We start from the raw sequence: 21,468 nt of genomic DNA, 5'->3' as shown, positions 1-21,468 counted from the left end.
GTTTGTGACACATTGAGGTCTATGACACCCTGAGGTCTGTGACACATTGAGGTCTGTGACACATTGAGGGCAGTGACACATTGACATCTGTGGAGGTCTCTGACACCCTGAAGTCTGACACATTGAGGTCTAACACCCTGAGATCTGTGACACATTGAGGTCTGTGACACATTGAGGTCTGTGACACATAGAGGGCAGTGAAACATTGAGGTCTGTGGAGGTCTGTGACACATTGACGGCAGTGACACATTGAGGTCTGTGACACACTGAGGTCTGTGACACATTGACGGCAGTGACACATTGAGGTGTGTGACACCCTGAGGTCTGTGACACACTGAGGTCTGTGTCACCTTGAGGTCTGTGACACATTGAGGTGTGTGTGACACATTGACGTGTGTGACACCCTGAGGTGTGTGACACATTGAGGTCTGTGACACCCTGAAGTCTGTGACACATTGAGGTATGTGACACATTGAGGGCTGTGACACCCTGAGGTCTGTGTCATATTAAGGTCTGTGACACCTTGAGGGCTGTGACACATTTAGGTCTGTGTCACCCTGAGGTCTCTGTTACCCTGAAGTCTGTGACACATTGAGGTATGTGACACATTGAGGTCTGTGACACCTTGAGGGCTGTGACAGATTGAGGTCTGTGACACATTGAGGGCTGTGACACCCTGAGGTCTGTGTCATATTACGGTCTGTGACACCTTGAGGGCTGTGACACATTGAGGGCAGTGACACATTGAGGTGTGTGACACATTGAGGGCTGTGACATATTGAGGGCAGTGACACATTGAGGGCTGTGACACATTGAGGTCTGTGTCATATTAAGGTCTGTGACACCTTGAGGGCTGTGACACATTGAGGCCTGTGACACATTGAGGTGTGTGTCACCCTGAGGTATGTGACACATTGAGGTCTGTGTTACCCTGAGGTCTGTGCATGACACATTGAGGTCTGTGTCACCCTGCGGAGATCTGTGACATATTGAGGTCTGTCATCCTGAGATCTGTGACACACTGAGGTCTGTGTCACCCTGCGGAGATCTGTGACATATTGAGGTCTGTCATCCTGAGATCTGTGACACACTGAGGTCTGTGTCACCCTGTGGAGATCTGTGACATATTGAGGTCTGTCATCCTGAGATCTGTGACACATTGAGGTCTGTGTCACCCTGATGTCTGTGACACCTTGAGGTCTGACATCCTGAGGTTTGTTACACATTGAGGTCTGCTGGTGTTTATTGACCTGTTTTCACACACACGCGCACACACAAACACACACACACACACACACACACACACACTGTAACTAACAAACTAAACACACGCACACACATACACGGACACACACACTGACACACACACACTGCATACATACATTTACACATATGTACATGCCAGCTACCCTCCACACATAGGCACACGCACGCATGCACACACACGCACACACACACACACGCGCGCGTGTGCACATGCACACACACTCACACACGCATGCACGCATGTGCATTCAAACATATGAACACACATAAATACACATTTGTGTATGTGTACACATACATGTGTTGTGGAGTGTTGGCCTAGAGGTAACGCGTCCGCTTAGGAAGCAAGAGAATCTGAGCGCACTGGTTCGAATCACGGCTCAGCCGCTGATATTTTCTCCCCCTCCACTAGACCTTGAGTGGTGGTCTGGACGCTAGTCATTCGGATGAGACGATAAACCGAGGTCCCGTGTGCAGCATGCACTCAGCGCACGTAAAAGAACCCATGGCACAAAAGGGTTGTTACTGGCAAAATTCTGTAGAAAAATCCACTTCGATAGGAAAAACAAATAACACTACACGCAGGAAAAAATACCCCCAAAAATGGGTGGCGCTGTAGTATAGCGACACGCTCTCCCTGGGGAGAGTAGCCCGAATTTCACACAGAGAAATCTGTTGTGATAAAAACAAATACAAATACAAATATACACACCTAGGCAAGCACAGCACACACAAAGAAGTGGACCTGCCACAAGTGAACTCGCTGCTGAGGGAAGAGGTGAGTTTTGAGAGCAGATTTGAAGGAGGTGAGGGAGGTGAGAGAAGGATTCAAACCTAGACCCTGATGGACACTGTTAGCAGACAAGCGTCATGACCATGCTGCCACTTCGCTCCACACACACAAACACACACACATGCACGCACGTCGGCACATATCAAAACACACGTGCTCACTCACACACAGTAACAAGTTGGAAAATTTAAATTTACAGAGTGACATCACTACTGAGATACTGAAAGATGTTTTTTTGCATGATGTATCTGCGTCTGTCAGTCTTCAATTTCCCTCCCTCCTAGACTGGCAGCATCTGCATATTTTTTCATCTGATTATGTCAGCATATCAAACAAAATACTTAGAAGCCAAAAGAACCATAAGACACCCAAATATTTACCTTTCATCAAAGACCCCTTTTTAGGCTATTTGAACCATAAGACACCCAAATATTTACCTTTCATCAAAGACCCCTTTTTAGGCTATTTGAATTTGTGCAGTTTACAGATGATTCGCGCGTTTCTGTTCGCATATTCAAATTTCCGTGTGATTTGGTTTAAAAGATAAATCCAACTTTCTACTTCCGGGATCAATGACAACACTGTTTAGCAGCTCCATAGGTGGGTGGAAAATTAAGAGCTGAACGAGACAACGGATTGTTGACTAGATTTGTAGATATCAACCATAGTGACACTACACCCGAATTGTCTTCACTAGGAAGCTTCTGAACTCTTGTGTTTCCGGCCAGCCATTAACGATTAGTTTGATGTGACAGTGAGTGTTAAAAATTAATGTTATGTTCCACAGAATCTGGATGTACAATGATACGTCATGGTACTCCAATACACACACACACACACACACACACACACACACACACACACACACTCGAGCACATTTTCCACACTACTCTGAGACTTTCTATCGCTTTCCCTGTCTCTTAACCCACCACCTCTCCCTCGCCTCCACCCACTCTCTTGCACACGCACACACGTATGTAACGGGGGTGTCGTGCTGTTCCGTGATGGCAAGACGAAATGAGAGTTCTAATTTATGAAGAGGGAAAGCGGTCGTCAGGCAGGCAGACGCAGAAACAAGGGGTTGAGGTGGTATATTCCCTTTCAGGGGATAATGGGGCAGTGCTGATTTGATCAGTTCAGCGTGGAGCAAAGAAACTCTGAAACCAAACAATTATAACTAACTTACACAATTCACAGTCTGGCTCCATTTATAAATACACTAATCCATTTTGAATTCACAGATTGACTCAAAACCATTCAATCAAGATGAGTGCAAACAGCAGAAGTTCAATTTAAAGGAATGTTATTGATAAAACAATTCACTATCAGCTTGATGGTAAGTATTTATGATTACAACAGATTAATTTACTTAAAGAACCAAATGCAGTTGCAATCAAATTAAACAGATTACAGTTGAACCTCAGTTTTAAATCCATTTAAGTGAAAATGAATAAACCATTCAAAAATATGTCAAATACAATAAACTGTAAAAAATATAATATGTCAAATACAGTAAACTGAACGACACAATAGTTCTTCAGAAGTAATGAACTTTCTCATCCAAGAAAATAAGTTTAAAAAGAACATACCTTCTCAAAGTGACAATGGTCTTAAAAAACCAAACTGGCTGGTCCACTGAGATACTATGGTAGAACGGCCCACTTAGAACCGAGATGTGAACTGGTCACTCCAGAATGGAGATTTGATCACCAGAAAATAAGAGAGGCGGCTCACAGTTACAATGTCAAAGTTCACATAACACATGACTCCAAAAGATCATGACAAAAAAGGGACAAAACTACTTCAAAACTATATCTTAAAGCTATGAAATTTGCTCCCCTTTACTTTTACTGATTAAAACAAACTGATTATGAACTACTTTTGACTAATACTGTAATAGCACATAGATTCTTTACTACTAATAATAATGATTTTAACTCTGTTAATACTTCACTTTTAACTCTGCTTCATACTAATTTTCAACTTTACCACACGTATTCCCAGTAAATTGATGGAGTCTCCCGTCGGTCTGACGGATGAGTAGGCAGGCAGGCAGGCTTATCTGTCAGTGTGTGTCCTCATATGGGAGAAAAGTCCTTTGCCCACCACCCCACCCGCTTTCCTAATGAATTTTTCCAACCTGTATTTGTCATATTTGGTCAAGTTCCCCCCCCCCCCCACCCCCAGCACACAGCGCCATGAGTTTAAACGCTGCAGACAACAGATATGTAAAACATTTGGAGCATTTGCTCACATATATTAAAAGAGCTCATTTTTCTGAGGCAGTACATGCGGCTATTGGTCTTTTTAATAAGTGCAGAGGAATTTTCATTCCAAGAAAGCTTATTGTCAGTTATCACACCAAGATATTTGTATGAGTATATTTGTTCAACAGCTTCATTTTTAATGATAATCTTACTTAAACATGGTTTCTTTTTCCTGAAGTCAATTACAAGTTCTTTAGTTTTGCTAACATTCAGTTCAAGGTAATTTTCATCACACCAGTTCACAAATCTGTCAATTTCAGATGATAATGACCAGCCAACACAGTCTCACACACACACACACACACACACACACACACACACACACACCAAAACAAAAACAAACAAAGCGAAAGAACAAAGAGACTTTACTGCACCAATGTAGAGAGACAGGAAATCATTGTGGCGGTGTTCATTCACTCATCCTCACACACCACTGCACATTACCCAAGACTGAAACACACTCAGTGAAACCAACACACTCACAAAGCAGCAAGTAAATAAGATTTTTTATTTATTTATTTTTTTATTAGTGAATGTGAAACAAAAAATAAATACAAAAATTATTTTAATCTTTAATGGTGTTTTGTGTGTCCATTTTTTCTAAAGCAAAAATTGAAAAGAATATTAAATATCATCACACATTTAATTGATTTATCCAGTGTATGAACATACTGGAATCAATTACTGAAGCTGATTGTATCAGTTATCCAGTGTATGAACTTACTGGAATCGATTACTGAAGCTGATTGTATCAATTATCCAGTGTATGAACTTACTGGAATCGATTACTGAAGCTGATTGTATCAATTATCCAGTGTATGAACTTACTGGAATCGATTACTGAAGCTGATTGTATCAATGTATGACTGTGAGAAACATTATTACTTAATCAATACAATGGATTTATTGCAGGGGGGCAGAAGCTGGGGAACAGAGAAAGTTGAGGCAGAGGAACACTGCGTGCACCAGTCCTCAGTGCGCCATGGGCCCTGTACCAAAAGAAAACCAAAACAGCCCTGCCGACAGTGACCATCCCGGCCCCCACTCCGACCCTGAGGAGCTGGAAGCGGCCAATCACATCATTGCAGCTGCCGACGCTTCATCCAGCGACGATGATGGTGGGGGTGACAGCGATGGGGAGGGTCCTGCAGGCCAGGGCTACATGTTGCTGCCCCAGGACCCCGATGAGGAGGAGGGAGGGGGTGAAGGGGAAGGGACCATTCCCTCCTTCCCTCCCCTCTCAGCGCTGGAGGGGGACTGTGTGTCCACACGGTCCCTGACGGAGGTGCGGGGGGCAGGCCTTGACCTCACTCATGCTGTTGCCGAGGGAAACGTCCATCCAGCTTTCGCTGCCAGCTTTCCTGACAACAAGGTACCTGTCCATCTGCAGGTAATTCCTTCACCTGTGTCCTGGAATGTCTGAAGTGATGCCTGTCTGTTGGCTGCTTCAAACACTTAGAGGTGGTAGTGGTGTTAGGAAGGGGTGGTGTGGATTGTAAGGAAGGGGTGGTGTGGATTGTAAGGTATGGATGGTGTGGATTGTGAGGAAGGGGTGGTGTGGATTGTAAGGTAGGGGTGGTGTGGATTGTAAGGTATGGATGGTGTGGATTGTGAGGAAGGGGTGGTGTGGATTGTAAGGAAGGGGTGGTGTGGATTGTAAGGTATGGGTGGTGTGGATTGTAAGGAAGGGGTGGTGTGGATTGTAAGGTGTGGATGGTGTGGATTGTAAGGTAGGGGTGGTGTGGATTGTAAGGAAGGGATGGTGTGGATTGTTAGGAAGGAGTGGTGTGGATTGTCAGGTATAGATGGTGCAGACTGTAAGGAAGGGGTGGTGTGGATTGTAAGGAAGGGGTGGTGTGGATTGTAAGGAAGGGGTGGTGTGGATTGTAAGAAGGGTGGTGTGGATTGTAAGGTAGGGGTGGTGTGGATTGTAATAAAGGGTGGATTGTAAGGAAGGGGTGGCATGGATTGTAAGGTATAGATGGTGTGGATTGTAAGAAGGGGTGGTGTGGATTGTAAGAAGGGGTGGTGTAAGAAGGGGTGGTGTGGATTGTAAGAAGGGGTGGTGTGGATTGGATTGTAAGAAGGGGTGGTGTGGATTGTAAGGTATGGGTGGCTCAGAGTGGTTCCCCACACCATGTCTGACCTTTCAGAGTGGTTCCCCACACCATGTCTGACCTTTCAGAGTAGTTCCCCACACCATGTCTGACCTTTCAGAGTGGTTCCCCACACCATGTCTGACCTTTCAGAGTGGTTCCCCACACCATGTCTGACCTTTTAGAGTGGTTCCCCACACCATGTCTGACCTTTCAGAGTAGTTCCCCACACCATGTCTGACCTTTCAGAGTAGGTCCCCACACCATATCTGACCTTTCAGAGTAGTTCCCTACACCATGTCTGACCTTTCAGAGTGGTTCCCCCCCCCACACCATGTCTGACCTTTCAGAGTAGTTCCCCACACCATGTCTGACCTTTCAGAGTAGTTCCCCACACCATGTCTGACCTTTCAGAGTGGTTCCCCCCCCCACACCATGTCTGACCTTTCAGAGTAGTTCCCCCCCACACCATGTCTGACCTTTCAGAGTAGTTCCCCCCCACACCATGTCTGACCTTTCAGAGTAGTTCCCCCCCACACCATATCTGACCTTTTAGAGTGGTTCCCCACACCATGTCTGACCTTTCAGAGTAGTTCCCCACACCATGTCTGACCTTTCAGAGTTGTTCCCCACACCATGTCTGACCTTACAGAGTAGTTCCCCACACCATGTCTGACCTTTCAGAGTAGTTCCCCACACCATGTCTGACCTTACAGAGTTGTTCCCCACACCATGTCTGACCTTTCAGAGTGGTTCCCCACACCATGTCTGACCTTTTAGAGTAGTTCCTCACACCATGTCTGACCTTTTAGAGTAGTTCCCCACACCATGTCTGACCTTTCAGAGTAGTTCCTCACACCATGTCTGACCTTTCAGAGTGGTTCCCCACACCATGTCTGACCTTTCAGAGTAGTTCCCCACATCATGTCTGACCTTTCAGAGTAGTTCCCCACACCATGTCTGACCTTTTAGAGTGGTTCCCCACACCATGTCTGACCTTTCAGAGTAGTTCCCCACACCATGTCGGACCTTTTAGAGTGGTTCCCCACACCATGTCTGACCTTTCAGAGTTGTTCCCCACACCATGTCTGACCTTTCAGAGTTGTTCCCCACACCATGTCTGACCTTTTAGAGTTGTTTCCCCCACACCATGTCTGACCTTTTAGAGTGGTTCCCCACACCATGTCTGACCTCTCAGAGTGGTTCCCCACACCATGTCTGACCTCTCAGAGTAGTTCCCCACACCATGTCTGACCTCTCAGAGTAGTACCCCACACCATGTCTGACCTTTCAGAGTGGTTCCCTACACCATGTCTGACCTTTCAGAGTGGTTCCCCCCCCACACCATGTCTGACCTTTCAGAGTAGTTCCCCACACCATGTCTGACCTTTCAGAGTAGTTCCCCACACCATGTCTGACCTTTCAGAGTGGTTCCCCCCCACACCATGTCTGACCTTTCAGAGTAGTTCCCCCCCACACCATGTCTGACCTTTCAGAGTAGTTCCCCCCCCACACCATATCTGACCTTTTAGTTCCCCACACCATGTCTGACCTTTCAGAGTAGTTCCCCACACCATGTCTGACCTTTCAGAGTTGTTCCCCATACCATGTCTGACCTTACAGAGTAGTTCCCCACACCATGTCTGACCTTACAGAGTAGTTCCCCACACCATGTCTGACCTTTCAGAGTAGTTCCCCACACCATGTCTGACCTTACAGAGTTGTTCCCCACACCATGTCTGACCTTTCAGAGTGGTTCCCCACACCATGTCTGACCTTTTAGAGTAGTTCCTCACACCATGTCTGACCTTTTAGAGTAGTTCCTCACACCATGTCTGACCTTTTAGAGTAGTTCCCCACACCATGTCTGACCTTTCAGAGTAGTTCCTCACACCATGTCTGACCTTTCAGAGTGGTTCCCCACACCATGTCTGACCTTTCAGAGTAGTTCCCCACACCATGTCTGACCTTTCAGAGTAGTTCCCCACACCATGTCTGACCTTTTAGAGTGGTTCCCCACACCATGTCTGACCTTTTAGAGTGGTTCCCCACACCATGTCTGACCTTTTAGAGTAGTTCCCCACACCATATCTGACCTTTCAGAGTGGTTCCCCACACCATGTCTGACCTTTCAGAGTAGTTCCCCACATCATGTCTGACCTTTCAGAGTAGTTCCCCACACCATGTCTGACCTTTTAGAGTGGTTCCCCACACCATGTCTGACCTTTCAGAGTAGTTCCTCACACCATGTCTGACCTTTCAGAGTAGTTCCCCACACCATGTCTGACCTTTCAGAGTAGTTCCTCACACCATGTCTGACCTTTCAGAGTAGTTCCCCACACCATGTCTGACCTTTCAGAGTAGTTCCCCACACCATGTCTGACCTTTTAGAGTGGTTCCCCACACCATGTCTGACCTTTTAGAGTGGTTCCCCACACCATGTCTGACCTTTCAGAGTAGTTCCCCACACCATGTCTGACCTTTTAGAGTGGTTCCTCACACCATGTCTGACCTTTCAGAGTTGTTCCCCACACCATGTCTGACCTTTCAGAGTTGTTCCCCACACCATGTCTGACCTTTTAGAGTTGTTTCCCCCACACCATGTCTGACCTTTTAGAGTGGTTCCCCACACCATGTCTGACCTTTCAGAGTAGTTCCTCACACCATGTCTGACCTTTCAGAGTTGTTCCCCCCCACACCATGTCTGACCTTTCAGAGTAGTTCCCCACACCATGTCGGACCTTTTAGAGTGGTTCCCCACACCATGTCTGACCTTTTAGAGTGGTTCCCCACACCATGTCTGACCTTTCAGAGTAGTTCCCCACACCATGTCGGACCTTTTAGAGTGGTTCCCCACACCATGTCTGACCTTTCAGAGTTGTTCCCCACACCATGTCTGACCTTTTAGAGTTGTTTCCCCCACACCATGTCTGACCTTTTAGAGTGGTTCCCCACACCATGTCTGACCTTTCAGAGTAGTTCCTCACACCATGTCTGACCTTTCAGAGTTGTTCCCCCCCACACCATGTCTGACCTTTCAGAGTGGTTCCCCACACCATGTCTGACCTTTTAGAGTTGTTCCCCCCCACACCATGTCTGACCTTTCAGAGTGGTTCCCCACACCATGTCTGACCTTTTAGAGTGGTTCCCCACACCATGTCTGACCTCTCAGAGTAGTTCCCCACACCATGTCTGACCTTTTAGAGTAGTTCCTCACACCATGTCTGACCTTTCAGAGTAGTTCCCCACACCATGTCTGACCTTTCAGAGTAGTTCCCCACACCATATCTGACCTTTCAGAGTAGTACCCCACACCATGTCTGACCTTTCAGAGTAGTTCCCCACACCATATCTGACCTTTCAGAGTAGTTCCCCACACCATGTCTGACCTTTTAGAGTAGTTCCTCACACCATGTCTGACCTTTCAGAGTAGTTCCCCACACCATGTCTGACCTTTCAGAGTAGTTCCCCACACCATATCTGACCTCTCAGAGTAGTTCCCCACACCATGTCTGACCTTTCAGAGTAGTACCCCACACCATGTCTGACCTTTCAGAGTGGTTCCCCACACCATGTCTGACCTTTTAGAGTGATTCCCCACACCATGTCTGACCTTACAGAGTAGTTCCCCACACCATGTCGGACCTTTCAGAGTAGTTCCCCACACCATATCTGACCTTTCAGAGTGGTTCCCCACACCATGTCTGACCTTTTAGAGTGGTTCCCCACACCATGTCGGACCTTTCAGAGTAGTTCCCCCCCACACCATGTCTGACCTTTTAGAGTGGTTCCCCACACCATGTCTGACCTTTTAGAGTGGTTCCCCACACCATGTCTGACCTTTCAGAGTAGTTCCTCACACCATGTCTGACCTTTCAGAGTAGTTCCTCACACCATGTCTGACCTTTCAGAGTAGTTCCCCACACCATGTCTGACCTTTTAGAGTGGTTCCCCACACCATGTCTGACCTTTTAGAGTGGTTCCCCACACCATGTCTGACCTTTCAGAGTAGTTCCCCACACCATGTCTGACCTTTTAGAGTGGTTCCTCACACCATGTCTGACCTTTCAGAGTTGTTCCCCACACCATGTCTGACCTTTCAGAGTTGTTCCCCACACCATGTCTGACCTTTTAGAGTTGTTTCCCCCACACCATGTCTGACCTTTTAGAGTGGTTCCCCACACCATGTCTGACCTTTCAGAGTAGTTCCTCACACCATGTCTGACCTTTCAGAGTTGTTCCCCCCCACACCATGTCTGACCTTTCAGAGTAGTTCCCCACACCATGTCGGACCTTTTAGAGTGGTTCCCCACACCATGTCTGACCTTTTAGAGTGGTTCCCCACACCATGTCTGACCTTTCAGAGTAGTTCCCCACACCATGTCGGACCTTTTAGAGTGGTTCCCCACACCATGTCTGACCTTTCAGAGTTGTTCCCCACACCATGTCTGACCTTTTAGAGTTGTTTCCCCCACACCATGTCTGACCTTTTAGAGTGGTTCCCCACACCATGTCTGACCTTTCAGAGTAGTTCCTCACACCATGTCTGACCTTTCAGAGTTGTTCCCCACACCATGTCTGACCTTTCAGAGTGGTTCCCCACACCATGTCTGACCTTTCAGAGTTGTTCCCCCCCACACCATGTCTGACCTTTCAGAGTTGTTCCCCACACCATGTCTGACCTTTCAGAGTAGTTCCCCACACCATGTCTGACCTCTCAGAGTAGTTCCCCACACCATGTCTGACCTTTCAGAGTTGTTCCCCACACCATGTCTGACCTTTCAGAGTTGTTCCCCACACCATGTCTGACCTTTTAGAGTTGTTTCCCCCACACCATGTCTGACCTTTTAGAGTGGTTCCCCACACCATGTCTGACCTTTCAGAGTAGTTCCCCACACCATGTCTGACCTTTTAGAGTGGTTCCCCACACCATGTCTGACCTTTCAGAGTAGTTCCCCACACCATGTCTGACCTTTTAGAGTGGTTCCCCACACCATGTCTGACCTTTCAGAGTAGTTCCTCGCACCATGTCTGACCTTTCAGAGTAGTTCCCCACACCATGTCTGACCTTTCAGAGTAGTTCCTCACACCATGTCTGACCTTTCAGAGTAGTTCCCCACACCATGTCTGACCTTTCAGAGTAGTTCCCCACACCATATCTGACCTTTCAGAGTAGTACCCCACACCATGTCTGACCTTTCAGAGTAGTTCCCCACACCATATCTGACCTTTCAGAGTAGTACCCCACACCATGTCTGACCTTTTAGAGTAGTTCCCCACACCATGTCTGACCTTTCAGAGTAGTTCCCCACACCATGTCTGACCTTTCAGAGTAGTTCCCCACACCATGTCTGACCTTTCAGAGTAGTTCCCCACACCATGTCTGACCTTTCAGAGTAGTTCCCCACACCATATCTGACCTCTCAGAGTAGTTCCCCACACCATGTCTGACCTTTCAGAGTAGTACCCCACACCATGTCTGACCTTTCAGAGTGGTTCCCCACACCATGTCTGACCTTTTAGAGTGATTCCCCACACCATGTCTGACCTTACAGAGTAGTTCCCCACACCATGTCTGACCTTTCAGAGTAGTTCCCCACACCATATCTGACCTTTCAGAGTGGTTCCCCACACCATGTCTGACCTTTTAGAGTGGTTCCCCACACCATGTCGGACCTTTCAGAGTAGTTCCCCCCCACACCATGTCTGACCTTTTAGAGTGGTTCCCCACACCATGTCTGACCTTTTAGAGTGGTTCCCCACACCATGTCGGACCTTTCAGAGTGGTTCCCCACACCATTTCTGTACTGGTTGGTCATGAAATGTTGGCTAAAATGAAATTTTAGGGGAAGGGATCCTTTTGACTATGTTTTCTAATTTGTTGCAAAGCTCTGTCATGTTTTGTTTTTCTAGAAGGGGAGGGGTGAAGTTATGGTCCTGTAAAGTAATTTGTGAAATGACTTGCTTTTACTCATTTTTTGAAATTTCAATAATCAGGTACCAGACCTTCCTCAGACAAAGAAAGACGATGTTCTGTGGAACCAAGCAGTATCCGAGTCAGATCGACTCCAGCTGGATTCTGGTAAGACTTGATTTCCTGCATGTGGGTGGGTAAGGAATCCATGTCAGTGAACACAAGTTTTATTTATATGATCATGAACTATTTGAGATTCCTCCAGATGATAGTGTAAGTTTAATTACACATACTTAACCGTGACCCAACTAGTACAGGAGTCATAATGGCTGCTGGAAAATGTCAGATTTACAGGTAATATACTGTTATGATATTGTATAGTGGAAACTTGCATTAAGTATTTCTACAGGTGAACCTGTCTCACTGTCCTGTGGCAACATGTCTCACTGGCAACATCTCACTCACTGTCCTGTGGCAATACATCTCACTCACTGTCCTGTGGCAATATGTCTCACTGTCCTGTGGCAATACATCTCACTCACTGTCCTGTGGCAATATGTCTCACTCACTGTCCTGTGGCAATACGTCTCACTCACTGTCCTGTGGCAATATGTCTCACTGTCCTGTGGCAATACGTCTCACTGTCCTGTGGCAACAGGTCTCACTGTCCTATGAAAACTTGTCGTCTGTCTCATGGGAACAGGTCTCACTGTCCTATGAAAACTTGTCTGTCTCATGGGAACAGGTCTCACTGTCCTATGAAAACTTGTCTGTCTCATGGGAACAGGTCTCACTGTCCTGTGAAAACTTGTCTCGCTGTCCTGTGGCAACCTGTCTGTCTGCCCTATAGAACAGTGAATGATGATCCCAACCATTGTATATCACAGTGCGTGTTGAATGGAAATGATACCAAAGTACAGAGCAGTGATGACAATTTCAGCTCAGCTGACCAAGGTGAAGTCAGCAATGGTGGGCTTCCAGCTGCCAAAGGCCAACATTCCAGACTGGGCCTGCCAGCTGGATGATGACGCCTGGAAGCAGCAGGTGTTGAGCAGGCTGACCTCCCCTGGGGCTGCCGGCCGCCCGGGTGTGAAGGAGGAAAGGGGGGGCAGTGAGGGTGGTGAGGGCACAGGGACAGCACACAGCCACTGGCCTGGAACCAGTGGTACCTGACTGCTGGGCTGAAGGCTGTGATTGGGGGACTGTGTGACAGATTGTGCTGTCATTGTGTGAGTGACAGATTGTGCTGTCATTGTGAGTGACAGATTGTGCTGTCATTGTGAGTGACAGATTGTGCTGTCATTGTGTGAGTGACAGATTGTGCTGTCATTGTGTGGGAGATTGTGCTGTCATTGTGTGAGTGACAGATTGTGCTGTCATTGTGTGGGAGATTGTGCTGTCATTGTGTGAGTGACAGATTGTGCTGTCATTGTGTGGGAGATTGTGCTGTCATTGTGTGAGTGACAGATTGTGCTGTCAGTTTGTGACATATTGTCTGTGTAACAGACTGTGCTGTCATTGTAAGTGTCTGTGTAACAGACTGTGCTGTCATTGTGTGAGTGACAGATTGTGCTGTCATTGTGTGAGTGACAGATTGTTGTGACATATTGTCTGTGTAACAGACTGTGCTGTCATTGTAAGTGTCTGTGTAACAGACTGTGCTGTCATTGTAAGTGTCCGTGTAACAGACTGTGCTGTCATTGTAAGTGTCCGTGTAACAGATTGTGCTGTCATTGTAAGTGTCCGTGTAACAGACTGTGCTGTCATTGTAAGTGTCTGTGTAACAGACTGTGCTGTCATTGTAAGTGTCTGTATAACAGACTGTGCTGTCATTGTAAGTGTCCGTGTAACAGATTGTGCTGTCATTGTAAGTGTCTATGTAACAGACTGTGCTGTCATTGTAAGTGTCCATGTAACAGACTGTGCTGTCATTGTAAGTGTCTGTGTAACAGACTGTGCTGTCATTGTAAGTGTCCGTGTAACAGACTGTGCTGTCATTGTAAGTGTCCGTGTAACAGACTGTGCTGTCATTGTAAGTGTCCGTGTAACAGACTGTGCTGTCATTGTAAGTGATAGATTACGCTGTCATTGTGTGAGTGACAGATTGTGCTATAATTTAAAAACAAAGCCTGAGGTGGATGTTGGTTGCTATTACATAAACATGCAGAACATTCCACCAGCTGTATCATGATACACTGTGTCCAGTGTCTCTTTCATGGTATACTATGTCCAGTGTCTGTTTCATGGTATACTATTGTCCAGTGTCTGTTTCATGGTATACTATGTCCAGTGTCTGTTTCCATGGTATACTATGTCCAGTGTCTGTTTCATGGTATACATTGTCCAGTGTATGTTTCATGGTATACATTGTCCAGTGTCTGTTTCATGTTTCATGGTATACATTGTCCAGTGTCTGTTTCATGTTTCATGGTATACATTGTCCAGTGTCTGTTTCATGGTATACAATGTCCAGTGTCTGTTTCATGGTATACATTGTCCAGTGTCTGTTTCATGTTATACAATGTCCATGGTATACTATGTCCAGTGGCTGTTTCATGGTATACTATGTCCATGGTATACTATGTCCAGTGGCTGTTTCATGTTATACAATGTCCATGGTATACTATGTCCAGTGGCTGTTTCATGGTATACTATGTCCATGGTATACTATGTCCAGTGTCTGTTTCATGGTATACTATGTCCAGTGTCTGTTTCATGGTATACATTGTCCAGTGTCTGTTTCATGTTATACAATGTCCATGGTATACTATGTCCAGTGTCTGTTTCATGGTATACTATGTCCATGGTATACTATGTCCAGTGTCTGTTTCTGTATCATGGTATACTATGTCCAGTGTTTCATGGTATACTATGTCCAGTGTCTGTTTCATGGTATACTATGTCCAGTGGCTGTTTCATGTTATACAATGTCCATGGTATACTATGTCCAGTGGCTGTTTCATGGTATACTATGTCCATGTCCATGGTATACTATGTCCAGTGGCTTTTTTATGGTACACATGTCCATGGTACACTATGTCCAGTGGCTGTTTTATGGTACACTATGTCCATGGTACACTATGTCCAGTGGCAGTTTTATGGTATACTATGTCCAGTGTCTGTTTCATGGTACACTATGTCCAGTGTGTGATGATAACCTAAGGGAGTATTATGAAAGACTGAAGGCATGAACTTGATAGAGGTGAGAACAGGAGACGTTGGATAATCCGTGTCATCACCTTTGTGTGTTTAATCCATTCCTGAAGGTTGTGTGTTGTGTGGAAGAATTAAAAAAGAGATTACCAATATTTTTTGTTTCAGGGAGATGACCCGAGATAGGCACCTATTTAACTTGCAATCTAAAGTGTTCACCATTTTTGGTAGTGGCTGGTGTGGTTCGAAGACATTTGCACAGATGAATGGGTGTCATGTGTGTGTCACTGAAGTGTAGACGTGTACAGATGAATGGATGTCATGTGTATCTCACTGGAGTGTCGACATGTGTACAGATGAACAGATGTCATGTGTGTCATTGAAGTGTACATGTGTGCACAGTTGAATGGATGTCATGTATCACCGAAGTGAAGACGTGTACAGATGAAAATGTGTCATGTACATGTCATTGAAGTAAAGATGTGTGTGCTGATCAATGGATGTCATGTGTGTCACTTAAGTGTAGAAGTGTATATATGAATGGATGTCATGTGTCACTAAAGTGTACACAGACAAATGGATGTCACCTGCATGTCACTGAAGTGTACATATGAATGGATGTCATGTGTGTCACAGATGAATGGACGTCACCTGTATGTCATTGAAGTGTAGACGTGTACATATGAATGGATGTCATGCGTGTGTGTCACTGACGTGTACAGAGAGGAGTGGATGTCGCCTGTATGTCATTGAAGTGTAGATGTGTACACATGAATGGATGTCGCACGTGTGTCACAGAAGTGTACACAGATGAATGGATGTCACCTGTATGTCATTGAAGTGTAGACGTGTACATATGAATGGATGTCGTGTGTGTGTGTGTCACTGCAGTGTACAGATGGATGTCGTGTGTGTGTGTGTCACTGCAGTGTACAGATGGATGTCGTGTGTGTGTGTGTCACTGCAGTGTACAGATGGATGTGTGTGTGTGTGTCGCTGCAGTGTACAGATGTATGTCTGTGTGTGTGTGTGTGTGTCACTGCAGTGTACAGATGGATGTCATGTGTGTGTGTGTGTGTCACTGCAGTGTACAGATGGATGTCATGTGTGTGTCGCTGCAGTGTACAGATGGATGTCATGTGTGTGTGTGTTTGTGTGTCACTGCAGTGTACAGATGGATGTCATGTGTGTGTGTGTCACTGCAGTGTACAGATGGATGTCATGTGTGTGTGTGTCACTGCAGTGTACAGATGGATGTCATGTGTGTGTGTGTTTGTGTGTCACTGCAGTGTACAGATGGATGTCGTGTGTGTGTCACTGCAACGTACAGATGGATGGATGTCATGTGTGTGTGACTGCAGTGTACAGATGGATGGATGTCGTGTGTGTGTGTCACTGCAGTGTACATATGAATGGATGTCATGATTCAGACACTTTCTCACATCATGCACACACACATTACCAGACCTTTTATTCTCTTGAACTGTTTTCTTTTTCTTTTACTTTCCCTGTTATATTACTGCATTATGTCAACACAAAGTACACATGACATATATACATCAAGTAGATAAGAGAGAGAGAGGAGACATCATGTAAGGCTACAAGAAAGCTGTACAAAGACCACAATATCACTTTCACAAAACTAGCAGTCGCTTTTAACCACTTTCTCACTATCGGGTACAAAATCGGTAATGTAGATAGTAACAATTGCTCCCTCTGACACAAGTGCAGTTGTACTACAATACTGGTACATCTGCCCTTTACAATTGTGACATTGCACTCTTTCACCCGACATGAAGCACACAAACACAGGTCAAACACAACCATTACTGCTGCAGCTAAATACCAAACAAAACCACGGACTCCTGTTGGCTACTCCAATATATGCACACAAGACACACACACACATCTTTGTACAAAGTGTTACCACAATTTCTCCTATGTATGCATTTTTCACATTAAGAACAAAAACAGCAACAACAACAAAAAAAGGGAAACGGCAGCTTCAGTTTGTTGTTGCAAAGGAAAGAACAAGGGGCTTGAACTTAATTCAATTCTGGCAATTCATTGCTCTTTTAAATCCTCAAACTGGTCTAAAAAAAAAAAAGGTGACAAAAGCCCAAACACCTTACACCAGACTTGTGTGTGTGCACTGATGATGGCCATCAACACTGGGTGGTGTTCACACACCCTGCACTTCATTCAACTGACTTCTGGATCCCTTTCTCCCCTGTCTCACTGCCCTCGCCCACACTGACACACAATCCTACTAAAGCTTCATGCATGCACACCCAGGATGCACCACTGACACATCCTTCACACCCACGATGCTTTACTGACACATCCTTGACACGTGTGATGCACCACTGACACATCCTTCACACCCATGATGCACCACTGACACATCCTTCACACCCATGACACATCCCTCACACCCATGATGCACCACTGACACACCCTTCACACCCATGATGCACCACTGACCAACATCAGAGCCAACCTAAGAAAAGTGACAAACCTTTCTGGCCTCAATGACCATCATCAGCTTTCACTTGAAATAAGGCAAAAACAGCAGGACAAAAATCTAAAGATCTTTTCACTCGTCACTTTAGCCATCTATGTTCTATTGAAATTGCAGCAAGTGCCCAATGCTTGCTTACATACAACACAAATTTGGTAAAAAATCTGCTATGAACTATGAAGTTGCAATTTCTTTTAAAATGAATAGTATATTGTATTAAAAAAAGAATAAAATAAAAAAAAGAACACAGGCCCGCATATGATTTTAGGATTCTGTTACAACTGTTAAATATGAATGATACCAACTTGTAAGTATGTATAATACCAACCTTTAATTTAAAAACAAAGAAAAAAAAGGTATATTTAAACGCATAGAGGAAAGATGAATGAGCACATACAGAGCCACAAATTACATTTCACACATAGAGCCACAAATTACACTTCACACACAGAGCCACAAATTACACTTCACACATTACACTTCACACACAGAGCCACAAATTACAGCCACAAATTACACTTCACACACAGAGCCACAAATTACACTTCACACACACACAGCCACAAATTACACTTCACACACACAGAGCCACAAATTACACTTCAGCCACAAATTAAATTTCACACACAGAGCCACAAATTACACTTCAGCCACAAATTACACTTCACACACAGAGCCACAAATTACACTTCACACACAGAGCCACAAATTACACTTCACACACAGAGCCACAAATTACACTTCAGCCACAAATTAAATTTCACACACAGAGCCACAAATTACACTTCACACACACACAGCCACAAATTACACTTCAGCCACAAATTACACTTCACACACAGAGCCACAAATTACACTTCACACACAGAGCCACAAATTACACTTCACACACAGAGCCACAAATTACACTTCACACACAGAGCCACAAATTACACTTCACACACAGAGCCACAAATTACACTTCACACACAGAGCCACAAATTACACTTCAGCCACAAATTACACTTCACACACAGAGCCACAAATTACACTTCACACACAGAGCCACAAATTACACTTCACACACAGAGCCACAAATTACACTTCACACACAGAGCCACAAATTACACTTCACACACACAGCCACAAATTACAATTCACACACAGAGCCACAAATTACACTTCACACACAGAGCCACAAATTACATTTCACACACAGAGCCACAAATTACACTTCACACACACAGAGCCACAAATTACACTTCACACATAGAGCCACAAATTACACTTCACACACAGAGCCACAAATTACACTTCAAACAACATTGGCCACATTCAGGGCATCTTTGAGCAGCTGACGTAAAAATATTGGTTCCTCTGACTGTCACAAGATATATTGCCACCCTCACTCACTCCACAGTTCAATTGCAGGCCATTCTCACAGGCACACACTTAAATTATTTATTAAAATTTTTTTTTTTTAACCCTTTCATTCCAGAACTATTTGTGATATTTGCAAAATAATCACCAACATCTAAAACAAAATCACAAAAATTAAAGTTAAGCTAAAACATATGTAAAAGTATATTTCTTAAAGGAAAATGAATGACAATAATTATAATTACCCTAAGTTCTAGGGATCAGGGAAAGATAAACCAGATTTTCAGAAAAAAATACACAAAATATTTTGAGAAAAGAGAAGAAAATACAGGTTTTGTTTATTTTATGTGTGGAAATGGTGCTAAAATATTAGCAAATGTATTATACACAACAATCAAGTCAATTACATTGTTTCCTCCACTATCATGTTTATTTAAACATAAACACTACACATAACCACTCATATACACTGACACACTTTCCCACCAAAATGTCCACAAACACTATAAGAAAATATTACAACACAAAAACTCACTTTAAACAATATAGTAAATGAACCCCCCCAAATTGAAGGTTTCAAGCATGAAGCTAAAATATTGGGTTTTTTCTATACCCACTTCTGACAAGATCCTGCCCCCTTCCAGCTGGTGGACCTTGTCGCATGTCATCATCATCAGGATAACCACAATCATTTCAGATCATCAACATTTCCTTTCTTTTCTATACAGAAAATCAAACAAAATTCTAGTCACCTATTCTATAAAAAAAAGGCATCAAAATCAAGCCAAAACTTGCTGAGATATTGTTTCAAGCACGCATCAAGGCAGTCGCCATTTGCAACGAAGTATGCTTATGCAAACAAGTGGCAGGACTGTTGATGGTGCAGTTACCCTTAAACCACGGATATATCCGCTGTGGGAAGTGAAAGGCTTAATATCTTAACTGAACCAGACTGAGGTCCTGAACATACTCCTCACTTTCATCTTTCACTTGTGCACCACCACACAGCTGGTCTCAGACCTCTAACACAGTGTACAACCCATCTGAACATGAAAAACAACCCAAGCAATGACAACTGTGGATGCGTAACATCAACTTGCACAGAGGACTGCTGCAGAAAGAGAAGCTGGAAGGTAAGAGACACACACCATCACAGTTCAGTCACTTCAGTTTCTCAACAAGGCGTCACAGTGTTCCGACAAATCCATATACCCTACACCACATCTGCTAAGCAGATGCCTGACCAGCAGAGTAACCCAACAAGCTGTCAGGAGGTGACACCATCACAGCTCTGCTGCATGTCTGGCACAATGCAGTAAGGATCCACCGACAGGATCCATCAACAGGATCCACCGACAGGATCCATCAACAGGATCCACTGACAGGTTCCATCAACAGGATCCACCGAAAGGATCCATAAACAGGATCCACTGACAGGATCCATCAACAGGATCCACCGACAGGATCCATCAACAGGATCCACTGACAGCCAACTTCAATTCTCTTCTGTTCCAAGAAACCAGACGTACTGGCTGACATCTCAAATCTACTTGTGCGCTGTGCATGGCTTGGGTTATCAGTGCATCAGTTCTTCCTCAATGCATTGAGACACCAGGCAGTGAACATCTACCGTGTGCATTGAGACACCAGGCAGTGAACATCTACCGTGTGCATTGAGACACCAGGCAGTGAACATCTACCATGTGCATTGAGACACCAGGCAGTGAACATCTACCATGTGCATTGAGACACCAGGCAGTGAACATCTACCATGTGCATTGAGACACCAGGCAGTGAACATCTACCATGTGCACAGACACCAGGCAGTGAACATCTACCATGTGCACACAGACACCAGGCAGTGAACATCTACCATGTGCACACAGACACCAGGCAGTGAACATCTACCATGTGCATTGAGACACCAGGCAGTGAACATCTACCATGTGCACACAGACACCAGGCAGTGAACATCTACCGTGTGCACACAGACACCAGGCAGTGAACATCTACCATGTGCACACAGACACCAGGCAGTGAACATCTACCATGTGCATTGAGACACCAGGCAGTGAACATCTACCATGTGCACACAGACA

General features: G+C 45.0%; 2 protein-coding genes across 5 annotated transcripts; both read left to right on the top strand.

Moving 5' to 3' along the window:
* The first annotated feature begins 2,609 nt into the window (after positions 1 to 2,609).
* LOC143296002 (uncharacterized) lies at positions 2,610 to 15,984 on the top strand. 2 transcript variants are annotated; one of them, XM_076607738.1, is made up of 4 exons: positions 2,610 to 2,659; positions 5,239 to 5,716; positions 12,420 to 12,504; positions 13,277 to 15,984. In XM_076607738.1, exons 2-4 carry the CDS (start codon positions 5,309 to 5,311, stop codon positions 13,507 to 13,509), a joined length of 726 nt encoding a protein of 241 aa, XP_076463853.1. In that variant the 5' UTR covers positions 2,610 to 2,659; positions 5,239 to 5,308; the 3' UTR covers positions 13,510 to 15,984. The 2 variants fall into 2 exon arrangements, with proteins under 2 accessions (XP_076463853.1, XP_076463854.1); XM_076607739.1 differs by lacking the exon at positions 2,610 to 2,659 and adding an exon at positions 2,666 to 2,813.
* A 965-nt stretch (positions 15,985 to 16,949) lies between these two features.
* Positions 16,950 to 21,292, top strand: LOC143295908 (uncharacterized). Of its 3 annotated transcripts, none has more exons than XM_076607591.1 (2): positions 16,950 to 21,019; positions 21,160 to 21,292. In XM_076607591.1, exon 1 carries the CDS (start codon positions 18,392 to 18,394, stop codon positions 19,337 to 19,339), a length of 948 nt encoding a protein of 315 aa, XP_076463706.1. In that variant the 5' UTR covers positions 16,950 to 18,391; the 3' UTR covers positions 19,340 to 21,019; positions 21,160 to 21,292. The 3 variants fall into 3 exon arrangements, with proteins under 3 accessions (XP_076463706.1, XP_076463707.1, XP_076463708.1); XM_076607592.1 differs by lacking the exon at positions 21,160 to 21,292 and having other exon boundaries at positions 16,950 to 20,754; positions 20,833 to 21,122; XM_076607593.1 differs by lacking the exon at positions 21,160 to 21,292 and having other exon boundaries at positions 16,950 to 20,754; positions 20,807 to 21,122.
* Positions 21,293 to 21,468: the final 176 nt, after the last annotated feature.

Source organism: Babylonia areolata, chromosome 21 (genome assembly GCF_041734735.1).
Source record: "Babylonia areolata isolate BAREFJ2019XMU chromosome 21, ASM4173473v1, whole genome shotgun sequence".
NCBI classification, from domain to species: domain Eukaryota; kingdom Metazoa; phylum Mollusca; class Gastropoda; order Neogastropoda; family Buccinidae; genus Babylonia; species Babylonia areolata.
Note: the sequence above shows the minus strand (reverse complement) of the source record. Positions and strands in the feature narration are given on the sequence as shown.

Bases quoted from the DNA above. Each gene is read 5' to 3' on its own strand.
- LOC143296002 (XM_076607738.1), top strand. From the start codon at position 5,309: ATGGGCCCTGTACCAAAAGAAAACCAAAACAGCCCTGCCGACAGTGAC. The intron at 5,717-12,419 runs GTAATTCCTTCA...TTCAATAATCAG, and splicing joins AGGTACCTGTCCATCTGCAG to GTACCAGACCTTCCTCAGAC. The intron at 12,505-13,276 runs GTAAGACTTGAT...TGACAATTTCAG, and splicing joins TCGACTCCAGCTGGATTCTG to CTCAGCTGACCAAGGTGAAG.
- LOC143295908 (XM_076607591.1), top strand. From the start codon at position 18,392: ATGAATGAGCACATACAGAGCCACAAATTACATTTCACACATAGAGCC.